This window comes from Podarcis gaigeae (genome assembly GCF_964106915.1).
Source record: "Podarcis gaigeae genome assembly, chromosome: 6".
In the NCBI taxonomy this organism is placed as follows: domain Eukaryota; kingdom Metazoa; phylum Chordata; class Lepidosauria; order Squamata; family Lacertidae; genus Podarcis; species Podarcis gaigeae.
Window position 1 is genome coordinate 81,440,726 of NC_139682.1, and position 27,792 is coordinate 81,468,517.

General features: G+C 46.3%; 1 protein-coding gene across 2 annotated transcripts in view; it reads right to left on the reverse strand.

Annotated features, from left to right (window-relative positions):
- CRB1 (crumbs cell polarity complex component 1) overlaps window positions 1-27,792 on the reverse strand; it is a 177,381-nt gene that overhangs the window by 83,714 nt on the left and 65,875 nt on the right. For both annotated transcript variants that reach the window (XM_083745309.1, XM_083745308.1), the window contains 2 exons: window positions 19,749-20,336; window positions 269-464 (listed from right to left, as the gene is read on the reverse strand). In XM_083745309.1, the coding sequence (XP_083601435.1) occupies window positions 269-464; window positions 19,749-20,336 (784 nt within the window). The remainder of the gene's footprint in view (window positions 1-268; window positions 465-19,748; window positions 20,337-27,792) is intronic.

The window sequence follows — 27,792 nt, forward strand, 5'->3', positions numbered from 1 at the left end:
ACAGGTCTCCCATCGCCACTTTAGACACTCTAATGCATGGATGGCTAAATCTGTTTAGGGAAGTTTTTAATGTTTTTAATATTCTGTTGGGGTATAAATGATAAATTATTATTATTATTATTATTATTATTATTATTATTATTATTATTATTAATATTATTCACATTCTCAGCCTACCTGGTCTAAAGGTGATTCCAGTCTATTAGGATAAAGGAAACAAGTGCTGTCATCTGTTCTAAGCACATTTCCCAACACTGAGATTACGTACCCGTTGATACCATCAATACACTGCCCCCCATTGAGGCATGGCTGACTTGCACACTCATCAATGTTGACGGCACAGAGATCACCCAGGAAGCCAAGTGGACAGGAACAGTAATAGCCACCCAGTCTATCATGACAGGTTCCGCCATTCAGGCAAGGCTGTGACAAGCACTCGTCAATTTCCAGCTCACAGTTGATACCTGTGGAAAAAGATAGATAAAGGGGGAAGTTTGAAGGGTGTGCATCAAAAGCACCTGTTCTGGAAAGTGATTTTGATAAGAGATGGTCGCTTGGCAAGACGTCAGAACCTTTTGGTTCTCAGATCTTACAATGTTTATTTTTATTCCAGTTCTTCTTGTTCCTATAAATCTTAAGCGCCCAGTAGCCATTGGTGATTTGGAAAAAGGATCAGGTAACCACAATGACAGAAAGTAGATCTCTTCATACAGTAGAGCATGACTTAATCTGATGGGTTCGAGTCTCATGTTGGGCAGAAGATTCCTGCATGAAAGAGGGCTGAACGAGGTGATGCTTGTGGTCCCATTGTAATAAGAATTTTAAGGTCTTCGATATATAATAAATGTTCTTAAATGTACCAAGCAAACACGTGCATAAATATATAAACCGCATGTCTGAAGCAGCACAGGAAGACAGTCCTGAAACCATTTTGACTCCCAAGCTGACCAATTGTTTCTCTGCAAGGAGAGAGGGGGTGAGGGAACCTTCCCATTGTCTCAGGAATTGGGTAAGGACCATCTCAAAGGAATGAGCATACTACCAGGAAAGGCAATCAGATAAGGCATTATCAGATAACCTGGCAGACAGGAAAAATAACAACATTCAAATTTCTGTTATAGACCACCTTTTCTGTGATGTAGGTATGATGTTCGTGGGGTGGTGGTCTTGGACTACACCCCTTCTGTGATGTATGTATGATGTATGGAGGGGTGCTCTTGAGCTCCAGGGGAGGGAATTTAAAATGTCTATCTAAGGCCTTGCACGCTATTGTTCAAGGTCCTCCTCCTTTCCTGCGTGTGAGGGGAGCACCTTGTTGCAACAGACCAATAAAGATCAGGCTTCCTAGATGCTTTGCTTCTCAATATTATCTGGTTGGCCTCTGTTATTTTCTCCTACCAATAGGGAACCTATGTAAGGACCTTATACGGGCTCTTGGATACCCCATAAGGGGGAAAGGACAGATTTTTATTGTTTACAACACCTTCTAGGATTCTCCTCCTCTACTATTCTATGACTGAAGCTCTGTGGGTAAGGCAGCCCTGGGGGATGCCTGGCTCGCTGTCATTTTGCTGTTATGGCAGCAAACAATATTTAATGTTTAGTTGCCTCTGTTAAGTGGTATGAAAACTCTGTTAAGCTTTCATCAGTTTTTTTTCCATCATTGTGGCCGTTGTGGTAGCACAGGCTCCCTCTGGGGCCGCCTCACCCTAAATGCATTGCTCTGAAGGATTACATCAGAACATGGAAGTGAGAAGTGAAATGTCCCTGAAAATCTTGGGAGTGTTAGTGCTGCTACAACTGGGGCAACAGCAGGTAAAGGTAAAAAAAGATAAAGGACCCCTGGACGGTTAAGTCCAGTCGAAGGTGATTATGGGGTTGTGGCGCTCATCTCGTTTTCAGGCCGAGGGAGCTGGTGTTTATCCACAGACAGCTTTCTGGGTCATGTGGCCAGCAGGACTAAACTGCTTCTAGTGCAACGGAACACCATGACGGAAACGAGAGCACACAGAAATGCCGTTTACCTTCCCACCACAGCGGTACCTATTTATCTATTTGCACTGGTGTGCTTTCGAACTGCTAGGTTTCGAATCTGCTGAGGAATTTAAGTCTATTGATTTCACTGAATATAAGTATAGCTAACTATGCTAATCTATGGTAATTTGCAGGCAGAGCAAGCCTAAGCATAAGAAACTGGCAGAATTATTATTTTCTCTGACAAATATTGTTTATTGATTTTCAAATTTTTCAAACTGATCGCTAATTGAAACAAATTAAATTAAATTAAAACAATGACCGCTCCCCTCTTAAAACGGGGGGCGCCCTTTGCGTGGACGCGTGCAGCCCCTAGATGTGGAGCGGCTCCAACAGCATAGGCTTGGCCTTGCCTTCCCTCAGGTGGGATACCTGGAGGTCTCCGCCTACCTCAGTCATTTGCCCAATCCCACCTGGGGGAAGCGTTGCCAAGGAGACCAGGCCAGGTAGGGGAGGGATAACCTGCCCACACAATAGAGGGAGGATCTTACCTGGGAATCCTCACTTGGCTCCAGAGCTTCTCCCACCCTACCCACCCTCAGTTAATGTCTTATTTTGCAGGTTAACTTTTCTTCACAGGTTTCACAGGTTAACTTTTCTTCACAGGTATGCGGGCGCTGCTACGTAAGGTCGCTGTTAAAGGGCCGGAAAGGAATTTCCCTGCATTGGCAGGTTTCGCCTTTCCCGTAGCAAAACGTCACAACTTTGGCGGTATCAGGCCTTGGGCGGAATCCTTTAGTCCACCTTCCTCTTTGCGACGGCGATACCAGGGTTCCCCGTTAAAGGGGTTTCTGAAGGGAGGCTTTGGCCATGCACCGAAAGGTTGTCATTGCTCTCCCCTGCGGCGGCGGCGTAACGGGGGCGGCTATCTCTGCTTGAGCATATGTTCTCCAGAGCCGGCCCATCCCCCCCCACACTGGATAACCCTGATGCTCCCTAGGTCCCCGGCTGGGGACTGGGGAGGGAGAACGCCCAATGCCTGAGCCAAGGTCTACCCACATTTGAAATTTAATAAAGTTGTGGCCAATTTAATCCCATAGCACGTTGTCTCGAGTCGTTATTCCGCATGACGGGGGGACCGCGGGGGATCTGGGGACTCCGCCTGTCCACACAAATTTGACATTTCCCCAAATCTGAACAAAGCTGGGAGAATTAATTTAAACTGGCATAAATTACTTCTAATCCAGACACTGTTTCAGAAGTGGGCTACTACCAGTTGAGGCAGCCTTAGAGTGGCTGAGGAAAAGCAAGCACTTTTCACCACCCATTTTGCCAGAGTAAGCTCTGCCAAATTGCCAGGTCATGGGACCAAAACAAACTGAATTAGGATCCAGTTTAAGCCTAGTCTCACCCCTGCTATGGAAGGCCCATTTTTCAGGGTTTATATTGCTGGTCTTGACTCAACTGGCTAAGACAAAATTAGGAATGATGCCAGTGTATCTCTGGCTGAGCCAGGATGTAAAAAGGTAAGGTAAAGGACCCCTGGATGGTTAAGTCCAGTCAAAGGCGACTATGGGGTTGCGGGGCTCATTTCGCTTTCAGGCCAAGGGAGCTGGTGTTCATCCACAGACAGCTTTCTGGGTCATGTGGCCAGCAGGACTAAACCGCTTCTAGTGGAATGGAACACCATGACGGAAACCAGAGCACACAGAAATGCCGTTTACCTTCCCACCGCGGCAGTACCTATTTATCTACTTGCACTGGTGTGCTTTCAAACTGCTAGGTTGGCAGGAGCTGGGACAGAGCAATGCGAGCTTACGCCGCTGTGGGGATTCGAACTGCCGACCTTCTGATTGTCCAAGTCCAAGAGGCTCAGTGGTTTAGTCCACAGTGCCACCTGCGCTCCTGCAACATAGGGCATAGGAAATGGCCATGTAGCTACAGCTCTTTCCTCTCAAAAACTGTGCAGAGGGGGGAAGGTGATAACTGTCTGCCTTTTGTGCTTTAGTGCCTTGCACTGGTGTTTTCTACAAACTAACTAAACATTAGAACCACAGAGTTGGACCATTGATTTTTCTAGCTCCATAAAATCTACATTAGCAACGGGTCTCCAGGGTTTCAGGTAGGAATTTCAATCCCAGCCACACCTGGTTAAATCTGGGACCTCTTCCTTACAAGGCATGGGGTCTGTCACAGACCTACAGCCTTTCTGAAGTCTGGACCTTAAGCTGATATTTATTCTCTTCTATCTTGCATTGTGCAGATTTTTTTAAAAAAATAAAATAATTCTACAGTGGTACCTTGGGTTACAGACGCTTCAGGTTACAGACTCTGCTAACACAGAAATATTACCTCGGGTTAAGAACTTTGCTTCAGGATGAGAACAGAAATCATGCTCCGGCGGCATGGCAGCAGCAGGAGGCCCCATTAGCTAAAGTGGTGCTTCAGGTTAAGAACAGTTTCAGGTTAAGAACAGACCTCCGGAACGAATTAAGTACTTAACCCGAGGTACCACTGTATTAAGGTTCATGGAAGAAACAACAAAGCTTAATATCTTTTCCCTTTTTTTAACCACACCAATACTTTTATCTAAATACAATAAAAACACAAAAAGGGAGGGGGGAAAGACACAGAGAAAGAAAAAGGGTAGAAAAGAGATTAAAAGTGAAAGACAGAAAAATAAGATTCAGAAAATAATTTTCAATTTTTAAAAAGTACTCATGAAATGCGCATCATGAAATTCTTCTTTCATTTGGCACCTTTCGTCTTGATTTCTTCTTCTTCTGATAATGATAAAACAGTGCAAGTTGATGCCTTGATTTTGGCTCTTATTCACCCTCATAAATTGCTGCAGTTTGAGTTGCTGGCAGATTAATTCTGGGCGTGTTCTGTTCGCTGCCCTGATGTGCAGTGCCCTTGACTGTGCTGAGTTTGTTGGGCATATCTCACATGCTTGTTCTAGTATTGGCGCGGCTCAGCTGATGCAAACGTAGCAGGGGAAGAGGATCCCGGTTGCCCACTGGTATTTGGCTGCCATGCCATCGAGATTTACTGTGAGCATGGCAATTACTACAGAACAGCTGTTGGTTACTGAAGGCTGCGTTGCTCCAGTCCTATCTACATGTTGCATCATGCCCAGCTTTCTGGGCTTTACACTACAAGAGAATGTCTAGAATGCATCATGTGGAGTTCTGAAATGTTCTGAGTTTGCTTGTTTTTTGTTGCTAAAGCAGAGCAAAATAAGGATATTTTAAAAACTTAAATGAATCTTTAACAGAAAAAAGAGAATCCAGTGCTCTTACTTCTTGCAAAGCCTATGGCTGTAGAGAAACATAGACATATAGAAAAGTATATGTTTCAGAAAAAGAAAAACAAGAGAGCGGCATGAGGCTTTGTGGGGGCCCTGATCCAACTCAGGAGTGGGGATTGACACCACCGTTGAAGCACGCCTCCTTATCATGTTATTTTGCCACACACATGGAACCACCGCATACCCTTAATGTATGATTTTGCCTATTTGGTGCTTCTACAATAGATTTCACTGGCATAGATAGGCAGTGACTTGCACAGACTATGTTGGGGCAATATTACTGCATCATCATCATATGTTTACTTGGCTCCTTTCTAAGTCTAAGTCCCCACTAAGTCCAGCAAGGACTGCACTAAACCACAGCAGGGACCAGTTAAGTGATGTGGGCATAGACAATGGGCACTCAACAACATGTTGCCTTATTCCGACTAGAAATAATCCAGAGTTGCACATCTCCAGTGCTCCATGAATGGTACAAGTGTTGTACTTTAAGAACTGGTTCACATACAAACCCTGGGAGTAAACATTGTACATGCTGTGAGACACAGGAGTGAAACTTTGGCTCATGAAATCCGTCCCCCCAGCACAGAGAATGTGTTGTGGGGCACCTGGATATCAGATCACACATCTATATGAATGTATACTCTTCCACCACCCCATACATTCAGTGTACATCTTTTTTATGCTGCCTGGGTCACTGGGTGCACAGGAAACACCTTTCAACCCAAGAATTGTTGCTATGTCCCACAGTCTGTTAACTCTACCTGCAGAACCACTGTGTGAGCCAATTTTAAGACTAAAAAGGCACCATCATAGGGTTGCCGTATTTCAAAAAGTGAAATTCCGTACATAGAAGTTGTTGAGTTTTTCTTGGCAAAGTTGTTGAACTTCGTTTGGTGAGGGGGGCCAAAGTTGTTGAGGTTTTGAGCTACTTTTAAGGGAATTCTATGCTTCCGACATTGGTTGCCTTATGTCCAGATTTTCCTGGACATTTAAGTGATTTCTGCCCAGATACTGTTTCCAAAGGCCAAATCCCGGCTACATCCGGGAAATTCTGGACGTATGCCATCCTTACACCATCGATACATGAAGCAAGTCTCTGTTTTGTTTTATTTGCTCTATGAATTCATCATAAGTATTTTTTATTTTTTTTAGTGTGCATTTGCCAAACTATGTCTAGTGACCGTAAATCTGTCAGGGCTTGTTAACAGCAGCTCCCTGTGAACATTTGAAAACACAGTGACAAAAATAAACGCAGTGTGTATCGAGAGTCTCAGCATAGCCAGATTCAAAACTACGGGCCGAAAAACAGCCTGATTATTAACATGAAACCACGGGATTTGCTATGTTGGATCAGGCCATTGGTCTGTCAAATCAAGTAACCGGCCTTAGGCAACTGAGCGAAAAGTCCTTTCCATCTATAAAATGTCTAGCCAATGTGATGGATTGTATATGGGAGGGATTCCCCCCCGGTCTCTACTGCTACAGTCAACTTGTAAAAACATGGGATTTTAAGAGACATGGAAGAGGAGGAGCAGGAGGGAAAATGGATATAGAATTGTTTTGGCATTTGCATGCAATGCCCTGCCATAAAAGCTATTCTACGAAACAAATTAGGTATACTGTATTTACATTCCTCAAAATTAAAAAAAACAACCCAGAAGACTCCAGTCCAGTGAATTTTAAACTTAAGTATTTTCAATTAAAGAAAAGGGTACATGTTATAGTTTGGTGACAGACATATTTAGCAGACAAATGATTCAGATGGCTTTCACCTGGAATTTGGAAGGTGATGATAGAAGGAAATGGCTCTCTTCCCCCAACTGGGCAGCATGTCACTTCCTAGCCTTGGGCAAATCATTCTCTCTCTGCCCCAATTCCCCATCTGTAAACAAAATAATAGCCTACCTAACAGTCTACCAATATGGGCCATGTAAGGAGGCAATAAAGGAAACATTGTGACCCACACAAACTTTTGTGGCTACGGCAGCTTGTGTCTCTAGTGATTCAAATAAAAGTACAGTGGACGCTCGGGTTGTGAACATGATCCGTGCGGGATGCAGGTTTGCAACCCGCATCTGCACATGCGCAGGTTGCGATTCAGTGCTTCTGCGCATGTACGACTGCTGAAACCTGGAAGTAACCCGTTCCGGTACTTCCGGGTTTCGGCGGTCCGCAACCCGAAAAAACGTAACCTGAAGTGTCTGTAACCTGAGGTATGACTGTACTGGACAAGATGCAGCAAAGTGTGGGATATTTATCCCAGTCAAATCAACAATTCATATTGGGATAAGCACATAATAGGGGCTGAAGCTCATAGTGTTTTCCTGTGGTACTTTCTAGAGATGATTCGGCGAGATCCACTGGCGGAGGAAGGAGGTGTGGTGGGTGCAGTCCGCCACAGGTATCATCCCTGAGCAGGGGTGCCATCGCCATGCCTCCCCCTTGGGATGCTTGCCATGCCACCCCCGCAGCATGTGCGCCGCCCCGGGTGCCAGAGCAGCTAGCTCTGCCTCTGGCAAGATCACGTCCCTTTTTTGCCCAAACAGGAAGGGGCGTAACTTAATATGCACACACTTAATATGCACACACTTTCCCCCATCATGTCTGCAATGTGAGAGCATCCGTATGTCTGAGCTCTAGCTCCATTTTTAAGCTAGACTTTAGTATCCGTTAGTGACTTAACCAGCATTTTTAGCCTGCCTACACTGTGCTGCTGTATTTGCTATTCTTGAGTGAGTAAAAGTTAATTTCACCTTTTCACTAAAATTTTTTGTGTGTGGTTATTATTTTCAGGGGGAAGAAAAGGGGGGGGGTTAATACCAGGAACATCCAGTCTGCCTTAAAGCATCCTGGATTATCAATACTAAAAGGCTAAAACTATCCAGGCTTCTTTTTAATCTGCAAAGGAATGGCACTCTGCTGAACTCACTAACATGAGGAAGGAAGGATAGATCCTCTCCTAGCAGCTAATCAAATCCCAGTGAAAGCTGACCAAACTGTGGGAGAGGTAAGCATTCTGACCATCAGAGCTGATGGCATGGAATAAAGTGGGAAGGGGATCGTGCAAGGTTAAGCAATCTGCTGACAGCTCACTCTGTCAAAGTGGCCGGAGAGCCAGGCCAGAGCAAGCCACTTTATAGACTTATGATGGCCCCTGGCGTCAGTTGCACCCTGATGGGCTGGCAGAAGCAATGCTACCCCCAGGTCAACTAGAGAGCAACATAGCAGATGTTCCTCCTGCTCCAAGCAGATAGAGAGCAAGGTTTATAAGCCTTGCCTTTGGAGATTCCAGGTACTTAGGAATGGAGGAGAATTTTGTTCGTTCCACATTTTAAAGTGAACCTATTTAATTTCTAGCTTGTGGATTTGTATGCACTTCTTTGTGGAGGAAGCCGTGGAAGTGAAATGGATATAAAACTGTCGTAGAATCAGAGCGTTACAAGTTGGCTTTAATAGCTATGTCATGAAAAAGATAGGACCAATAAACTTTATCAGGAACCTCAGAAATAGCCGGAGCTGAGGCTCAGTGTTTTATAAGGCCAACATAGGCTGGAAAGTTTAATATCTCCTCTGGCGAACCAACACACACACACAACCAAGTCTTTGTTTGATCTTTCTTATCAGAGTGCCCTTGCCTTTCTATATAAAACATAGGATGAACAACATGCTAAACTTGGGGAGCTCTGGAATACTAGCTAGGATCAGGTAATGGATCTACCATGAGAGGTACATGGTAGACCCCCACAATTCAGATGTGAGAGATGCTTTAGCTTTGTGTGGCTTGGCCTGGTCTCTGCATGGAGACCATCTACACTGTCAATCCCCTACACTCAGCCGTGCCTTACAATGTGAAATCAGGAGCCTGAGAAGCCACTGTCTGGACTAGATTTTCAAATTCTGCGGTCTTTGGATTAAAGAGCATTAAAAGTAATGGCGAGATGCTACGTTTGATCGCCAGCCTATCCCGGCACCAGTTGCGTTCCATTATTTAACAGCTGTGCAGCACATGCACCGTCGACAGAGCGCACATGTGCGGTGCATTATCGTAATAAAAATGCAGATTCCTCTTGCAGCCCCCCCCCCCACTCCTCCTCCTCTGGCTGCCTTAAATGTTCCACCCTCCCGTTATCCCTGCACAATAACCTCTTCCATTTGTGTGAGAATTATGTGAGACATTTCTCAGCTCTTTGAGGGAAGAAGCACAAGGCATACCAGCCGCGTAAGAGCAGCCTGCCGAGCCTGCGGAGCAAGTAGCAACCCGGAGCCAGTAACGAGAGCATTTGGTTAGCATTACCGCTGTCGATTTATTGCAAGTCCTCGGCATGCACATCAAAAGTTATAAGCTTTTTAACATCCTGGGGAAATGAGATGAGGCTGGATGATTCCCCACTGTGATTCATGGTGTCAGGCTGGGATAATAGCAATAGGCAAGCTCCCTCTGACAGACTAAATGAGGATTTTTATTACCAGCAGGGACACCTTGGGGGTTTCATCCAAGAATCCCTCCGGCTCGTGCATTTAACACATCTCACGGCGAGGTGCAGAAAAGCAAACAACAACCAGAACAACAACAACAGCCACCACACAATAAATAAATAAATAAAAGGCTTCTGATAAATCACTCCATTAAGCAGACTTTAAAATCCAATATTTTACTGCGGCAGAAACAGCAAACTACCCCTTTATGGAATTTTTACCCTTATTATTTTAGCCATTGCTGCTGGAAGCTGTTCTCAAGCCATATGTCAACGTATGTAGTCTATTTGGGCTTGTGTTTTATGCCCCACTTTCTTTCCTCTGTTGCCTCTACTTTCAACCTCTCTCATGCTCCTGACAATTCAGCTGTTGCTAGTGACTCTTGGGTTTCCCTGACTGAAGTGACTGGAGCAGAGGGAGGGAGAGGACAAACACGTATTAAATGTGTTGCCTCCAAAATCTGGGAGAGGACTGTCAAGAGAGGAGTCCTGCAGGCTGTTTCTGCGGGCAGATCTTCCGTGTGCCTAAAGTTGGTTTTGTGGTTTCTAAGTGGGGAAGCCTTTTTTTTAGTCAGAATGGGCTGCTCTGCAAAGAAGAGATGGGGTGGGTAGAACAGGAACCAGACTCAACTCTGCAGATCACTGAAAATTTAAGGGGTTTGGAAGGAACCAAAGCATAGATGTCAACCTACAGATTTGAAAATAAGAGACCAGCAGCCAAAATAAAGGATTTTCAGGGCACAGGTATGTTCAACTTCTGAGCCCTTCCGAGCCAAAGGCAGAAAGCCCAGCCAGCAGCCAAACAAAGCCTCAAGCGGTGGTTCCCACAGTGCAGCAACCCGGCAAAGGGAATGCAGCAAGGAAAACCACCGTCACCTCTCCGCTGGGAAGCGCCGAGCAAAGGCGAGTCCCCAGGCAACGTGGCCGATTTGCTCGGCACAAAGCATGCAAGCTCCACGCCCCCAGTCGTTCTTAGACTCCTTATTGGGTGAGCAACACAGCCAAGCAACACAGTTGGAGCCTCCCTCCTCCCTGGCCAGCAGGGAGGGAGGGAGAGGAGCTGCTTCCTTTGAAACCTGGGAAATTTAAGGGACATCATCAATCAGGGACAGCAGCGGGACATGGCGCTGGGATAAGGGAGTTTCCCGCCAAAAAAGGGACGGTTGACAGCTATGAACCAAAGCAACGAAGGTCTTAGTAGGGGACAAGGCATGAAACTTGGTCCAAGTCCCAGACTGGCTTAGGGTCATTTCACAGGCTACAGCTGCTGCCTCCAACCACGAGCTCCACAATTAGTGGCTCTCATGCTGCACAAGTAATGTAAAAATATTTAATTAAAATAGGCAGGCTGGATCCCAAATTAGCAACCCCTTTGTACTCACATAATATGACCTACACTTATGATATGACACTTTGATGACTACCAACAGGGAGCAAAAATGTTACGCTGGTAACTTTTACGAATGGGCATCCACTCAGTGCCTAGGGAAGCTGTTTATGCAGAGGCCCTCCTGTACTGTAATTAGCGATAGAAGGATCTGTCCATTTCCATTTGCTCCGTTTCCCATTTTTCCAGCTCTCCACATTTTGCAGCAATTGGTTGCCTGCTCCTGATAGACCCTGGACTATGCTACCTTTGGGGGTGATATTTGAAATTGCCTGTAAACATTTCGTTAGCTTGCTTCTTGCACTTTCCTCTCCTCTCCCCGACCCAAACTTTTCCCTTGGTTTGCAGAGGTTAAAGCTCTTGACGCAGCAATCCTAAATCCACCTGCCTCTGAGTAAACTCAGTTGAAAGCTGTGGCATTTTCATCTGAGAAAGCATGCATATGACCATGCTATAAAAGGAAAATGCTGTTGCTTGACTCCAGTGAATGTAAATGCATATGAACACAATATATGCCAGCACACTCCTTCCTTTCTTCCCAGGCATGCGCACACGCACACACACACACACACACACACCACACACACACACACACAGAGAGAGAGAGAGAGAGAGAGAGAGAGAGAGAGAGGTGGGGAGTCACATATCCAGGTAATAAATGGTGCTGAGTAAATTTGAGTCGCAGCTTTTTCACAATGTATCCAACCACTTCCTTGGCAAGATTAAATCGTCTGTTTTTAAATTTTCAAGAGGGGAAATGTTAAGCTCAGTTTACAAACACATCCTTTGGAAACTAGTAATGGGCAGGCGGTGTGTGTGTGTGTGTGTGTGTGTGTGTGTGTCCAGCAGTGTTCCTTAGTGTGAGGACAGAGGTTACAAGTACACAGGACTGTCCCTTTTTCAGCTCTGACATGTTCGAAGGTAAGCGATCAGTGCCAAAGCATTGGGATGACCAGTGGAAATAAACTGGTAAAAGTTAAAATAAAACAGAGAGAGGAAGGGAGGCAGGGAACCAGTTACTGTTTGTGAATTGGCTGCCCAGTGTCTCTTCACCAGGCCTGCTGGGCAACCCCAGTCCTGTCTAATCTCTGGTTCTTCCCTAACTTGAACGTTGTCCTCTCTCTCGTGGTCCCTGGAGGTGAGGGGATTATGTCCCCCTGTCCATTAAGAAGTCCGTCCCTGTGCTGCAACCTTAGGCTTGGCTGAGAGTCACAAGTTACAAATGCAGCTTCCTCCGTACGACAGGAGGTCCGGGTCGAATGTGATCATTTCAGAGCAGCCATGCTGGCAGTTAATGGGCTTTTCCTTCCTTCCCCTCTCCAGCTTTTCCTGTGGTTCGGTAGTTTCTCTCATCACTTGGCCTGAACTGAGACACCTACTGGTAACAGCAGGGTGGCAGGAAGGCAACACACTTCTTGTTTGAAATAACACTCAGTGTGCGCACGATGGATCTTAACTGAAGGCAGGCTCCCAAATGAAACCGATGTCAGTCAACAGAGGAGATCTGTTTTTGCCTTTCTACATACCCCTGCATTCGTGGCAGGGGGAGGGGGCAGTGGCTTAAGTCTATTTTTAATCCACATTCTCCAAAAATGCTTGCAGCCATCATAATGTCTTTGTATACTGTGCAGTGTCTGCTGTTTTCGTCTCGTTAGCTCACTAGAAATTGCCTAATAAACCTTGTTGGTTTAGGAGTGGGTTTTGTGTGTGTTTGTGTCCATTTGTTTTTAGATAGTGCTGCACAAAATATTCACCACCTTTTACTTCAAGGTTGGAAACTATCAGTTTCTTCAGGAAAACGCTAACTTACTTTTCTTTTTTAAAACTGGAACGGCATAGCCTCGAACATTTCTCCAATGAAAATAGGGACATCCTATTCCACCATCATCATTTTATTATTTATACCCTGTCCATCTGACTAGGTTGCCGCAGGTACTCTGTGTCAGGAGTGCATGCAGGAGCCAGGCCATCTGACCAGTAGGGCTTCGCAGGACTGGGGCCTTCCTAAGTTTGTTCTGGAGAGGCAAGGCGCGGCCGCACAGGTGAGGCTGCTTGATAACTCATTGCACCTGGTGGCAAGAGCAGGGAGGGGATATAAGGTCAACATTTCCCTTTGGCTCTTTGCCACAGCAACTAGTTTTCTGCCTTGCTGTGTTTGGCTTCTTGCTTCCTGATCCTCAGACCTCGGCTTTGTGACTCCTTGCTTCTCAACCCTTGGACCCTTGACTTTGTGACTCCCTGCTTCCTGACCCTTGGACCCCTGGACTCTCATTCCTGCTCCCACCCCACCGTCTTGCCCCCGGTCCCGACGTCCTCAGCAAGGACTTCGGTCGCCCGTAGACCAGACTGTGACACTCTAGGTAGCTTCCAAATAATAATAATAATAATAATAACAATAACAACAACAACAACAACAACATTTTAAAAACTTCCATATGCAGGGCTGTTTTCTAAAGGTTGTATAGGTACTTATCTCCATTGCTCAGGGGTTACAATGAAATGAAATACAATGAAAATAGGGACATCCTAAGGAAAAGCGGGACATTCTGGGATCTAATCAGAAACCAGGATGGCTTCTGTAAATCTGGGACTGTTCCAGGAAAACAGGGACACTTGGAGGGTGTGGTGTGGTGTGGTATTCTTGTCCCTGTAGTTGCTTTTCCTGTGCTATTTCCCCCCCTTGGAAGCTGGTCTTTCCTTCCCAGATCAATCACATGGGTGATTTTACTTAATCAGTGACATTGCAATCCAATTTTGATGCAAGACGCTATTGATGAGGGTGAGTGAGGGCAAGTGCAGGGGGGGCACAGTTTAAATGAATAAGCAAATATTTTCACAATGAGTGGTGAAAAAATACGCCCCCCTCAAAAAAGACACTGCCAAATTGTTCAAAAGAAACTCCAAGTGGTTGCAGTCCTGTGTTTTTAGTCTGTATAATGCTATTTAAACATTGTTACTGTCAAAAGAATCTGACAAGTTTCTGTCATGTTATTGAACGAAACAAGAATGGAAATATCCTAGCAGTGCTCTGCTTTGAGACATACTGGCCCACATCAAACTCTGCTGAGGAATTTAAGCCTATTGATTTCACTGAATATAAGTATAGCTAACTCTATGCTAAGGGACGTGGGTGGCACTGTGGGTTAAACCACAGAGCCTAGTGCTTGCCGATCAGAAGGTCAGCAGTTCAAATCCCCGCAACAGGCTGAGCTCCCATTGCTCGGTCCCTGCTCCTGCCAACCTAGCAGTTCAAAAGCATGCAGTGCAAGTAGATAAATAGGTACCGCTCCGGCGGGAAGGTAAACAGTGTTTCCCTGCACTGCTCTGGACGGTTAAGTCCAGTCAAAGGCGACTGTGGGGTTGTGGCGCTCATCTCGCTTTCAGGCCGAGGGATCCGGCATTTGTCCACAGACAGCTTTCTGGGTCATGTGGCCAGCAGGACTAAACTGCTTCTGATGCAACTGTGATGGAAACCAAAGTGCACAGAAATGCCATTTACCTTCCCGCCGCAGCAGTACCTATTTATCTACTTACACTGGTGTGCTTTCGAACTGCTAGGTTGGCAGGAGCTGGGACAGAGCAACAGGAGCTCACTCTGTCACAGGGATTCGTACCGCCAAACTTCTGATTAGCAAGCCCGAGATGCTCAGTGATTTAGATCAATAGCGCCACCCACATCCTATTGAGCTAGGATGTGGGGCTTCACTGTAGCCCTGCTGTCCCAGGAATTGGTCAGCTGAGATGGAGATCCAATGGATCCTAACATGCTCATTTGGGTGGATCTTGGTTTGGACTGCTGCCTTAGAAGTCAGTCTCTTTGATTTTAACAGAACTTACTTACAAAGGAGTCCTATCAAACGGCAAACAGATGCTTTCTCTCTGTCTTCAAGTAAAGGTGGCTAAAGCTCAGGAACTGACTGTTATAGACTATGTCCAATATTAAAGGGTATTATAGGAAATTTCATGGGGAGATTTTGCATGCCCGAGAAATCCACTCTGTGAAAATGGGATTACTGAGAACATATTGCACTGACCTCCAGCTGCGCTTTCTTTCCCCACTTGAGAGTTTGCTAGTTTAGTTCGCATGCAATGCAAATGCCAAGTATATTCAATAATGATTAGTTGGTTCTGCTTGTATGGCAGGTGAAATAGATACCCAAAGTGATTTTTAAAATGCACAAAGGATTGGTTGTGTTTGCAAAATATATGCAAAATATATGAGGAGGTAATTCGGGGGCTTTCAAAGAACTGGGTTATTAGACACCCACGTTTGGATAAATTAACATTCACTTTTAAGACAGTGCAAAAATATAAGATTCTTTGGAAAGCTGTTGCACATTGTGGCTGGGGAAACCCAGCCAGATGGGCAGAGTATAAATAATAAAATTATTGTGATTGTGATTGTTATTGTGAAACAAGAGCCTGGAATTTCAGTTTCATATTGGAATTTCAGTCTTCCAATTAAATGGTTAGAGGTAATTTTACGTGGTAGTCAGTAACGTAATGAAATTGCGTGTCCAGAGGTTGCAACAGAATAATGAAGCTATTGGCTACATTATGTAGGAGCAGTAGGAAGCCCAGCTGAGAATGACCCTGGTAGTCATGAATATGAGAGAGAAAGTTGTACACAATACTGTAGGTCAAGAAGATTGCTAGAACAACTTAGTGGGCACGGAGAGCCGGGAAGGCAAAGATGACTGACAGTTGTGGAAGATACAGAAGGGCTTTTGGAAAAAAAGAGACAGAATCTAGTACGTTGCATGGCTTGCTCAATAAACCCCCTCCATAGAAAAGAAAAGAATGGACTGTGGGTGAATGGAAACGAGACCTCAAAGGTGAACAGGAAATTGTCTGAACATGACTACTCCACAGACTGGCTTTTGGGGTCAGGAGGCATTTTCTGGGCTGGTGCCAATTGATCTGCAAAGGCACGGTTTAGCAGCATATAGGAAGCGCTCACTGGCATGAAGTCAGCATAGCAAGGGTTCAAAACGATGCCTTTGAGGGCAAACAGGAGCCAGGGCATGGGGTTCTGTGGGGAACTGGATGGAACACCAGCCTAAATTTGGAGCACTATCCAGTTCAGGGCTCTGTGCAGCTGCTTCTCCTTCAAAACAAAAATTGGCTGCTTAAGCATCTATTATTTTTTTTTTTAAGCATGTAGTTTTGCCCTCTAACAGACTGCAGTTTGCGCTACATGCTATGCTCTCTTCCATTTCCTCTTTTTTGTTGTTGTTGTTGTTTAGTCGTTTAGTCGTGTCTGACGCTTCGTGACCCCATGGACCAGAGCACGCCAGGCACTTCTGTCCTCCACTGCCTCCCACAGTTTGGTCAAACTCATGCTGGTAGCTTTGAGAACACTGTCCAACCATCTCGTCCTCTGTCGTCCCCTTCTCCTTGTGCCCTCCCTCTTTCCCAACATCAGGGTCTTTTCCAGGGAGTCTTCTCTTCTCATGAGGTGGCCAAAGTATTGGAGCCTCAGCTTCATGATCTGTCCTTCCAGTGAGCACTTCAGAATGGATAGGTTTGATCTTCTTGCCGTCCATGGGACTCTCAAGAGTCTCCTCCAGCACCATAATTCAAAAGCATCAATTCTTCGGCGATCAGCCTTCTTTATGGTCCAGTTCTCACTTCCATACATCACTACTGGGAAAACCATAGCTTTAACTATACGGACCTTTGTTGGCAAGGTCCTCTTTTTGAGTTGCATCACATCTGAGATAATGCAAAAGCTTGCATGCCAAATGAATTGTTTTCCTATTCTTTTACCTTTCCCTCTGCTGTTTTTCGAACATATAATCTTGCTGGTTTCATTTGTGTGTTAGCTGTAGGCTAGGGTTGGGAAACATGTGATTCCCCCCCAAGAAGCTGCTGAACTCATCTCCCAGCGGTCCCTGCTTGCATGGCTAATTGTCAGGGATGATGGGAGTCGTAGTCCAGGAACATCTAGACGGCTGCAGATTTCCTCCTCCTGCTGTAGGCATTCACCACTTAACCATTCTTTTCAACTTAAGGGTTGTATATAAAAAAGAAAATGCTACTCTTTAATAGCTGCAGTATAGGAATGCTACTTTTTAATAAATATGATTCGGGAGTAAGGAGAGCAACTGACTTGTTTATACAGTAGGGAAACTGAATGTACCCTGCAGAGACATTTTCCTGCCTCTGCACAATTCCAGCATAGTGCTAAATGCAGCTAGTGATAGGAACTGGGGCAAAGACACCAAGAGGCAGAGATCAGGCAGGTTACTGTAGAAGCCAGGGGCACCCCACCTCCTTCTGCGACCGGCTTCCCTCTCCTCTGGTCTCTCAGCACCAGAAGAGGTATGAAGATAGTGGAGCAAAGGCAGACAAGGCATCAGAGTCTCAGATTGCTTGGGAAGGACCAAGGGAGGAGGAGCCTTAGCGAGGACCTCCATTCAGTCTTCACAACTGCCTTGGGGCAAGATCTACTGGGAAGACTTGCTGCTCTTACTAGGTCTGGCCTCTAATAAATAATAATAATAATAATAATAATAATAATAATAATAATAATAATAATAATAAATGTATTATTTATACCCCGCCCATCTGGCTGGGTCTGGGCGGCTTCCAACAAAACACTAAAATACAATAACCTATTAAACATTAAAAGCTTCCCTAAACAGGACTGCCTTTAGATGTCTTCTAAAAGTTTGGTAGTTATTTTTCTCTTTGACATCTGGTGGAAGGGCGTTCCACAGGGCGGGCGCCACTACCGAGAAGGCCCTCTGCCTGGTTCCCTGTAACTTGGCTTCTCGCAGCGAGGGAACCACCAGAAGGCCCTCGGCGCTGGACCTTAGTGTCCGGGCAGAACGATGGAGGTGGAGACGCTCCTTCAGGTATACAGGACTGAGGCCGTTTAGGGCTTTAAAGGTCAACACCAACACTTTGAATTGTGCTCGGAAACGTACTGGGAGCCAGTGTAGGTCTTTCAAGACTGCTTCTTTAAATAAAGACTTAGCTTTGCTGGCACCATGCGACTTATTGCTGACCTGCTCCCGACACCACGCACCTGAATCGGCCTTGGGTTTGGCGAGAAAAGGGAGTTCCACCTGGTCACAGGCAGGAAAATGCATCTATGCTTGCAAAGTACAAGCTGTTTATATCAGTAGGAATCAGAAGCTTGAGCTGGTGCAGAATTCACCACCCAGGTTGCTCATCTGAGCAAGACAGTTTGAGCATATTACACTAATGCTGGCCCGACTACACTGGCTGCCAGTTAGTTTCCGGGCCTAATTCAAAATGCTGTTCTTGACCTACAAAGCCTTTGAGGACTGCAATACCTCAAAGACCGCCTTTCCTCATCTGAGGCCCTTCTTCATGTGCCTCCTCCATTTAAAGTCCGGAGGGTGGCAACACAAGACTGGGCCTTCTCTGCAGTGGCCCCTTGTTTGTAGAATATTCTCCCCAGGAAGGCTTGCCTGGTGCCTTCATCACATATTTTTAGGCGCCAGGTGAAAACCTTCCTCTTCAGCCAGGCCTTTGACTGATTAATATTCTACAGCCTTTTAGATGTGTCTGTGGGAAAGGGGTATGTGATTGTTTTGCTGTTTTGACGATGCACAAGAAAGTATGTGCTTACTCGCTGACTGACATGGGTTTAACACACAGGAGAGTAAGTGGTTCACCACCCCTGCTGACTGCCATCAGAAGTGGATTCCATGCTACATAAGAATGGTGAGAAGAACCATGTACAGCAGAAAATCCAGAGAAGTATGAAATCTGAAGGACAATTATGTTTCAATCTGCACATTACTCTTGGAGCTGCAGATCAGGGTTTTAAGGAGTGTGATCAGCCAAGGTTTCTGCAGAAGCAGCTTTCAGGCACTTCCAAAGAAAAGACTTTGAGGTGCCACATTAATTAGGAAATTAGTAATCTTGTTTGTCATTCATTGGACATTGTACACTGTGTCACCCAACCACTGTGATGGGTGTGATGGTTCTGCAAATGTATAGAGATATTCCAAAAGAAACAAAAACAGAGTGCTCTACCAACAACTGCTCTGTGAGAAGGATTCCAATGGAGAGAGAGAGGGAGAGTCAAGCTCCTCAACACTCACCATCTCTGGGTGCTCCACAATCAACTGAGGGGGGCAATTGGGTTGTTGTTTTTTATTTTTATTATGTATTTTGTGGTTTTATATCTTGATATTTTTCTCTGAACCGCCCTGAGACCCCCGGATATTGGGTGGTATATAAATTCAATTTACAGTGGTACCTCGGGTTACATACACTTCAGGTTACAGACTCCGCTAACCCAGAAATATTACCTCAGGTTAAGAACTTTGCTTCAGGATGAGAACAGAAATCGTGCTCCGGCGGCGGCGCAGCAGCAGGAGGCCCCATTAGCTAAAGTGGTGCTTCAGGTTAAGAACAGTTTCAGGTTAAGTACAGACCTCCTGAACGAATTAAGTACCTAACCTGAGGTAGCACTGTATTAATTGTTGTTGTTGTTGTTGTTGTTGTTTCCATGTTCGTATCCTGTATTTTATTCTATGAACTGCCCTGGGATCTTATGTTGAAGGGCGGTATATGAATCTAATATAATGAATGAATGAATGAATGAATGAGCTCTTACCTGTGTACTCAAGAGGGCAAACACACTCATAATTCCCTATCAGGTTGAGGCATGTGGCACCATTCAGGCAAGGATCTGAAGCACACTCATCCACCTCCAGGTTACAGTGCTTCCCTTGGTACCCTGGCACACAGTAGCAGGCGTACCCACGGACCTGGTCCCTGCACACTGCTCCGTTGAGGCAAGGGCTGGAAAGGCATTCATCAATGTCAGCTTCGCAGGATGGACCTGTGTATCCTTCTGTACAGAGGCAAGTGGGGCCACCGGGCTCCTCCAAACACGTGCCTCCGTGGCCGCAGAAATGCGAGCCGCAGGTGCTGGCAGCAGTTTCGCAGGTAGGTCCGGCGTACCCCGCAGGGCAGGTGCAAGTAAAGCTGAGGTTCCCTGCAGCGCTTGAGCAGGTAGCGTTGTGAAGACACGGGCTGGAGGAGCAAGGGTCGTAGGGTTGCTTGGCACACCTTTTGGCCGGGGTGACACCTGGCGAGTCTGGACAGCCGCAGCCACCCTCTGCGGCAGCACCGCCACATTCTGGATCCTTTTGGCAAGAGCTCGACAGGCACCTGGGACCATCTTTGAGGCAAAGTGACTCTAGAAAACGAAAGGCAAGCAGTTAATGGGCAACTCTGGGGATGATTAAAATGTATAGCAAGAAGTGGGGTGGCTGCAACAAAATGTATCCTAAAGATTGGGGTTGGGGGAGAGAAAGTCTGTTCAGGTTGCAGTTTTTAAGGAGAACCTTACAAACTCACCCTTCCCAAAACAATACAGGAGTCAAAACACAGCATTCCTTCAATATCTTCTCAATTTTGCAATGCACTTCTCCAACCAAGCGATATTGTACACCCCCCCCAAATGCATATATTGAGGTGAAGTGTGCACAGACATGCATCTATTGGTGAACCATGACATGCAAAAGTGCAATTTATTATGGAAAATAAATGTCAGGTACTTTAAGAATTCCAGTTCTCCCTCTGCCTTCTGTTTACATTCTCATTCTCTCTGCTGACACTGCATACAGGAACAGGGACCTGCAAAGCCAGGGGGAACAAATACAGTCCTATCAACCTGGGCTTCAGGACCCGCCCAAGGCCACATTCCTCACATCTGTTATTTTATCTGCACATTATTTTCCTCCTTCCCTCTTGCCTTCATAATCATTTAGACTGCAGGATCTGTGTGTAGAGACTGTGGAGGTTACACCTGTGTTCTGTGCAAAATTTATCATAGCTTTAGGTAAAGGTAAAGGTACCCCTGACCGTTAGGTCCAGTTGCGAACGACTCTGGGGTTGCGGTGCTCATCTCGCTTTATTGGCCGAGGGATCCGGTGTACAGCTTCCGGGTCATGTGGCCAGCATGACTAAGCCACTTCTGGAGAACCAGAGCAGCGCACAGAAACGTTTACCTTCCCGCTGGACTTTGATGTGCTTTCAAACTGCTAGGTTGGCAGGAGCAGGGACTGAACAACGGGAGCTCACCCCATTGCAGGGATTTGAACTGGCGACCTTCTGATCAGCAAGCCCAAGAGACTCAGTGGCCAAATGTGAATAATGGATTTTGCAGTTATCCATAGCTTAGAGTGGCCAGTTAGACTTTGCCCAAACTAAAACGAAACAAAAACCAAAAACCAACTCTCTTAATAAAACCTATTGCTTTCAAAATTTGTGTTCTAACTTTGGAATCATGGTACGTTTTATCTTTCTGCTGTATTTTTGTTGCTTTTTTATTCTTACAGTTTTATGCCTCATTTTGCTATTTGCAGAGGGGTTTTTTACTTATTAATCATAAGCTTCCTTAGAGATGTTATGAGGCTGCATGCAAATGTAATTAATAAAATAATGAAAATGCATCATCACAAAAAAGGTACTGTTTTGCATAAAAGTTACACATGCTAATTCAGATGTATAGGCACGACTTTAGAAAGGATTGCTGTGATATAAGAAAAAATTCAATACATCTTGCTGTAATAAGGAAAAATGCGACCAGGTGACCTGTTGTCTGGGTTTCTTTTGCAGTTTATTATCTTCAAACCAGACTTGGACCAGACAGCCTTTCAAATAGAGGACTGTTGTCCGATAGCCCTGCGAACAGAGGACTGCTCTCTATAAAGCAGGGCACAGTGCCACCCTACCATAACATCCTTCTCAAGATGCAGGCTGAACTGGATTGCGTGCAGGAAAATGGGAAGTCAAAGACAGGAGAGCTTCTTGACTTCTGAACTTTCCGTGGAGGAAAGCAAGTATCTGATTCCACGACAGCCGCTTTTCCTGTGTGCTGCGACCTGCCGTTTGAGTAACCCCTGCTAGGGGGTATCAGCCTGCTGCGCCTAGGCACATGGGCTTCCTCATGCTCGAGGTGCAAACATCTGTTCTTCGATCAAGAATATTGTCCCAATTAACAGTGTCAGAAAGGAGTGTAAAAAGGGTTTGAGGGAGGAGGGTGGGATTGAAACCTTCCGTGAGGTTGGGAGCAAGCTCTTTCTTTGAATGCAGAATAGGAATCGCACAAGTCACCCCCCCCCCCAATTCTCAACCAATTAAGATCACTTAGCAGTGACCTGGTTTGACAGAGATTTCTTAAAAAATTAATATTTAACATCCAAAAAAATTAAAATAAACTGCCGATCACTTTGGATTTAGACTGACTGACACATGAAGTAATTCTCCAAGTCTCTTTAAAAGGCATCACGGCGTTAACCTAATTACTGGAGGAATTAGTGCCAAACATTTTACCCCATCGTTAAGGCCTTTTGATGTAACTGAGATGCTTGGCAAGAGGATCCCCCCCTCCTCGGAAAATGGAATATATTAGAATCTGAAGTCAAGAAGAGTTTTCTCAAGATGTTTGCTCACAGTAAAGAGTGACATCTGCTGGTTGGCATCAGTACTAATAAAATATTACAGAAATCCGGTTTAAAAACCCCAAAACCTATGTGAACTAAACTGTTGGGAGTGGTCAGCATTTGCCTTTACAGCAAAATTGATATACAGTAAAGGGAGGTGAGTGAGCTGGGAAAAGCAAAGCAAATATCTGCACCTGTCCTTACACTCACTTCTCCCAGTCTCTGCACTTAGGTACATGAGCAGAACCAAGTCCACAATAAATGTTTGTGTGCAAGGGCTTTTACCTATGGACAAAATCCAGCATCAGCAGACTTCAGCTCATGAGTTCCTGCTCACTAGTCCTGCCTGTGGCAGAGCATAACGCAATACCCAGGAACAGCTGGCATGGTGGAGACGGTGCTGCAGAGCTGTCATCCCGACCCTGGTGCCACAGCTGCTTACATGGCCAGGGCAGTGCAGCATGCAAGGTCCATGGGCAAACTGGCAACATCAATGTGGTGCTCCAACCAGTGTGCCAGCACACCCTCAAACTCACTGCCTGGCACCCGCACCATCCAGATAAGTGGCAGTGAAACTAGTGTCAGGTAAGTAAAGGACTCCTGGATGGTTAAGTCCAGTCAAAGGCAGCTATGGGGTTGCGGTGCTCATCTCGCTTTCAGGCCGAGGGAGCTGGTGTTTGTCCACAGACAGATTTCCAGGTCATGTGGCCAGCAGGACTAAACCGCTTCTGGTGCAACGGAACACCATGACGGAAACCAGAGCGCATGGAAATGCTGTTTACCTTCCCGCCGCAGCGGTACTTATTTATCTACTTGCACTGGCGTGCTTTCAAACTGCTAGGTTGGCAGGAGCTGGGACAGAGAGGAGGGAGAAAGGTTGTTTTCTGCTGCTCCAGAGAAGCGGACACGGAGCAATGGATCCAAACTACAAGAAAGAAGATTCCACCTAAACATTAAGAAGAACTTCCCGACAGTAAGAGCTGTTCGACAGTGGAATTTGCTGCCAAGGAGTGTGGTGGAGTCTCCTTCTTTGGAGGTCTTTAAGCAGAGGCTTGACAACCATATGTCAGGAGTGCTCTGATGGTGTTTCCTGCTTGGCAGGGGGTTGGACTCGATGGCCCTTGTGGTCTCTTCCAACTCTATGATTCTATGAGCTCACTTTGTCGCGGGGATTTGAACAGTCGACCTTCTGATTGGCAAGTCCAAGAGGCTCAGTGGTTTAGACCACAGTGCCACCCGCTGAGGTGTGGCTGGTGCTTATCCCAAGTGATGACAGGGGTGGCTGCAAGGGCTGCGATCCTGTTGCCTCTCCATGGCTGCCACTGCTGGCCTCCTCCCTTAGGCAGCTCGCAGCAGCTCCTGGAGAGTGGATGAGCAGGAGGAGAGGCCGCCACACCGAAGCCGAGCCCCACATGATGTGCTGGCTCTGAGGGGCAGACAGAGAGCAGGGCTGCCCTGGGCAAGAAGAAAGGGAATTGAGGGCAAGGAGTCGTAATTACACACACACACACACACACACACACACACAGTGGTACCTCGGGTTACATACGCTTCAGGTTACATACGCTTCAGGTTACAGACTCCGCTCACACAGAAATAGTGCTTCAGGTTAAGAACTTTGCTTCAGGATGAGAACAGAAATCATGCTCCAGCGGCACAGCGGCAGCAGGAGGCCCCATTAGCTAAAGTGGTGCTGCAGGTTAAGAACAGTTTCAGGTTAAGAACGGACCTCCGGAACGAATTAAGTACTTAACCCGAGGTACCACTGTATTGTTTCGTGTATCCGTGCCTAAATTTGCTCTTTTAAAAAAATTATTGGTGTCTGTTTTTCTTTTTGTAAATCTGCCAAATAATAAAATAGAATAAAATCGGGTTTAAGGGGCTTTCTCAGGACAGTGGAGGGTGTATATGCTGTGTCCCACTGAAGGCACTCACTCTTCTCCTGGTAGGAAAGGCTCGGTGGGGGGGGGGCAAAAAATGGGGGGTGGGGTGTCGAGGAGGGTCAGTTGCAAGAGGAGTGAGAAATGTTCCTATTTTCGTCTGAGGAATGTTGGAGGGTATGTTACAGCTTTTTGATGCCTTGATTTACCTCCCTAGATTGGAACGAATCCCACCAAAGCGTGGAGTGTAGGGATAGCCCTTCAGATGTGGGCCACGCCCAACATCCCTGAGCATTGGATAAGATGGCTGGAGCTGACGGGAGTTGTAGTCCAAAACACCTGAGGACACCATATTGGTTAAACCTGATGCACTGCTAGAAAGTTTCAAGTAATAGCGACCATCAGTTTGTGGGTGCTGTGGTTGGTTGGGAGGCAAGCACAGGTGCCGTCTGGCTTGTGGGTGAGCAGTATGTTAGTACAGTGGTACCTCAGGTTACATACGCTTCAGGTTACAGACTCGATTACCCAGAAATAGTACCTCAGGTTATGAACTTTGCTTCAGGATGTGAGCAAAAATTGTGCTGCGGCGACGCGGCGGCAGCAGGAGTCCCCATTAGCTAAAGTGGTGCTTCAGGTTAAGAACAGCTTCAGGTTAAGTACGGACCTCCAGAACAAATTAAGTACTTAACCTGAGGTACCACTGTATGCCATTTTGTCAGAGTGTTGTTTGCCTGAGAAAAGCACTACAATTACTGAAGAAAACTGCTGTCAAGAAACACCCTTACATGGCATCACTTGACCTTCGGGACAGTCTCTAAAACTAGATTGGGCCATTGGCCATGTGCTACTACAACCTCTTCCTAAACATCAGCTATGTCTTTCCCCCCTGAGGTCGTGACTCAGAACTGGGCATGGATATCCCTAGCATTCACCAGTTACTTACAGAAGCCAAACCTGTCACTGAGATTTTAACACAGCAGTGTTCAACTTGCGCTGCCAATGAAATATCTTCAGGTCCTTTGGCCCCATGAAGGATTTTGAAATAACTGATTCCACTGGAAGTGTATTCATCGCCCAAGGTGCATGGTATCGGAGAGTTCTTTGCGGTGGTACACCTAGGCCTGTCACAGTATGTTTGGCATGGGCTCTGACGGATAGCAAAAAAGACAGCCCCATAAATCTGCCAACTCCCCAGCAAAAAGAACCCCAGAAGGCTGTGCGTGTTATCTTGTGTTTCTGGATGATACATGACGGCACTTGAGGAAGTGCCAAAGAGAATGAGAACACAGGCACATAATCTTAAGAAGAGTCAAAGAGACGAGAATGGGTTTTTCTCAGACATCTCCAGCATGAAAGGAGAGAGAGAGAGAGATGCTATGTTTGGAGAGCAGATAGCTTGGCAGGTAAAAAAAAATAAAGTGTGTCTGAGGACAAAGAAACAGACTGGTAGAGGGGGCAAAAATGCCAACTACTATATGCAGCTCTTAACTCAGGAGCTAGAGTAGGGTGCTCCAATGTGTGGGCCAAGGGCCTTTTTGGCAGCCCTCAGCAAGATCTGAGGAATCCCCCACCAGCAATGGAGCAAGCCGATTGGGCGCCTGGGGCGGCACGCGTTCCCTGTGCCTGGGGGCGAGGCCAGCTGCCCGTGGGGTGGGGTGAGTTAGGGCAGGATGCTCCACAGGGCCTCCAAGTCTGCCTGCCTCCTCCCACTCAGCTACCCTACAGCTGAGGGGGAGGCAACAGGAGGACTGTTTGGGGCAGTGTGGAGCCTGCGGTGCTCAAGGCATCGCGTCACTCCCAGGAGAGATGCATGGCTCAGGAATCACCCCACGGTGATTGCCACCCACCATTTTGTCACTCCCCCTCGGTGGGGACACCCGGGGTGGTCCGCACCTACCGTGCCCCCCTTGCTATATCCCTGCCCCCCGCAGCCCTCACACTGCCTTCCCAAAACTAGGTGAGGGGATAGGCTTTGGGCGGAAGGTGGGAGCGTTCTAGGAAGAAGGAGTTTGGATTTGATATCCCGTTTTATCACTACTCAAAGGAGTCTCAAAGTAGCTAACATTCTCCTTTCCCTTCCTCCCCTACAACAAACACTCTGTGAGGTGAGCGAGGCTGAGAGACTTCAGAAAAGTGTCACTGGCCCAAAGTCACCCAGCAGCTGCATGTGGAAGAGCGAGGAAGCGAGCCTGGTTCACCAGATTACGAGTCTACCACTGTTAACCACTACACCACACTGGCTCCCAGAACCTCGCTTACCTGGCTTGGGGAAGGCAGTGTGAGGATTGCAGTGTGTTTCTAATTTTGGCCTTGCTCCCCACCCCTGCACAACAAGGCACCGTGCAGCCTGTAGGTTCCATATCAAAGTACTCTTGAGGTCCACTTGGTATGAAAAGTTGGGCTGCCCTGAGGTTTGAGTTAAAATTCTGAACCAAGTGAAAGAGATTACTTATACCAATGGTATTGTTAGAGATCCCCCTAAACCCAAGATGTTAATAAATGGTGGGATTTTGATTATTTGCAGTATTGAGGGTGGGAGAAATTGCAGGCCAGTGGAAAAAATACAGGTTAGATTTCCCTTCCAAGCCAGGGCCTTACCTGGGATACGGGCATTACGAAGACAAAAGGTGTTGATGGCGCGTCTAAGAGGAATCTTGCGCCTGGGCAGACAGAAGGTTGCCAGGGTAATTGGGTGTGAAATAAAGAGTGTCTTTAGCAAGGTGTGCTGGGAAGAGGAAGGGAGGAGGTCCATCTTTGGCACTCTGGATATAGGCCGGCTAGGAGAGATGCCCTTGAGTGCTACACAGCTTTGGGGAACAAGCCCTGCTTGAAATGAGCATGCTGTAAGATCTGGACTGAAAGTGTAAATATGTGAATCAATCATTTTTCTTAAAGCTGCCACAGTCTTCAATTTTCCAACAGAGCACAAACCCCAGGGGAATGCCTGGAACCCCCTGGAATTTTGCCGAGAGTGGGGGAGGAACACAACTTCTGTAAAAGTATTATCAAGAGTGGCCAATGTGGTACCACAGAGCCATCTACATGGGTGGTGCTGTGGTCTAAACCACTGAGACTCTTGGGCTTGCTGATTGGAAGGCTGATGGTTCAAATCCCCACCGTGGGGTAATCTCCCGTTGCTCTGTCCCAGCTCCTGCCAACCTAGCAGTTCGAAAGCAAAGAAATGGGAGAATTGATCGCAGATTTCATTTGGAGTTCAACACTGGACATCACAGTGCTAGTTCTAAGATGCGGGTGGCACTGTGGTCTAAACCACTGAGCCTCTTGGGCTTGCCAATCAGAAGATTGGCAGTTCGAATCCCAACGA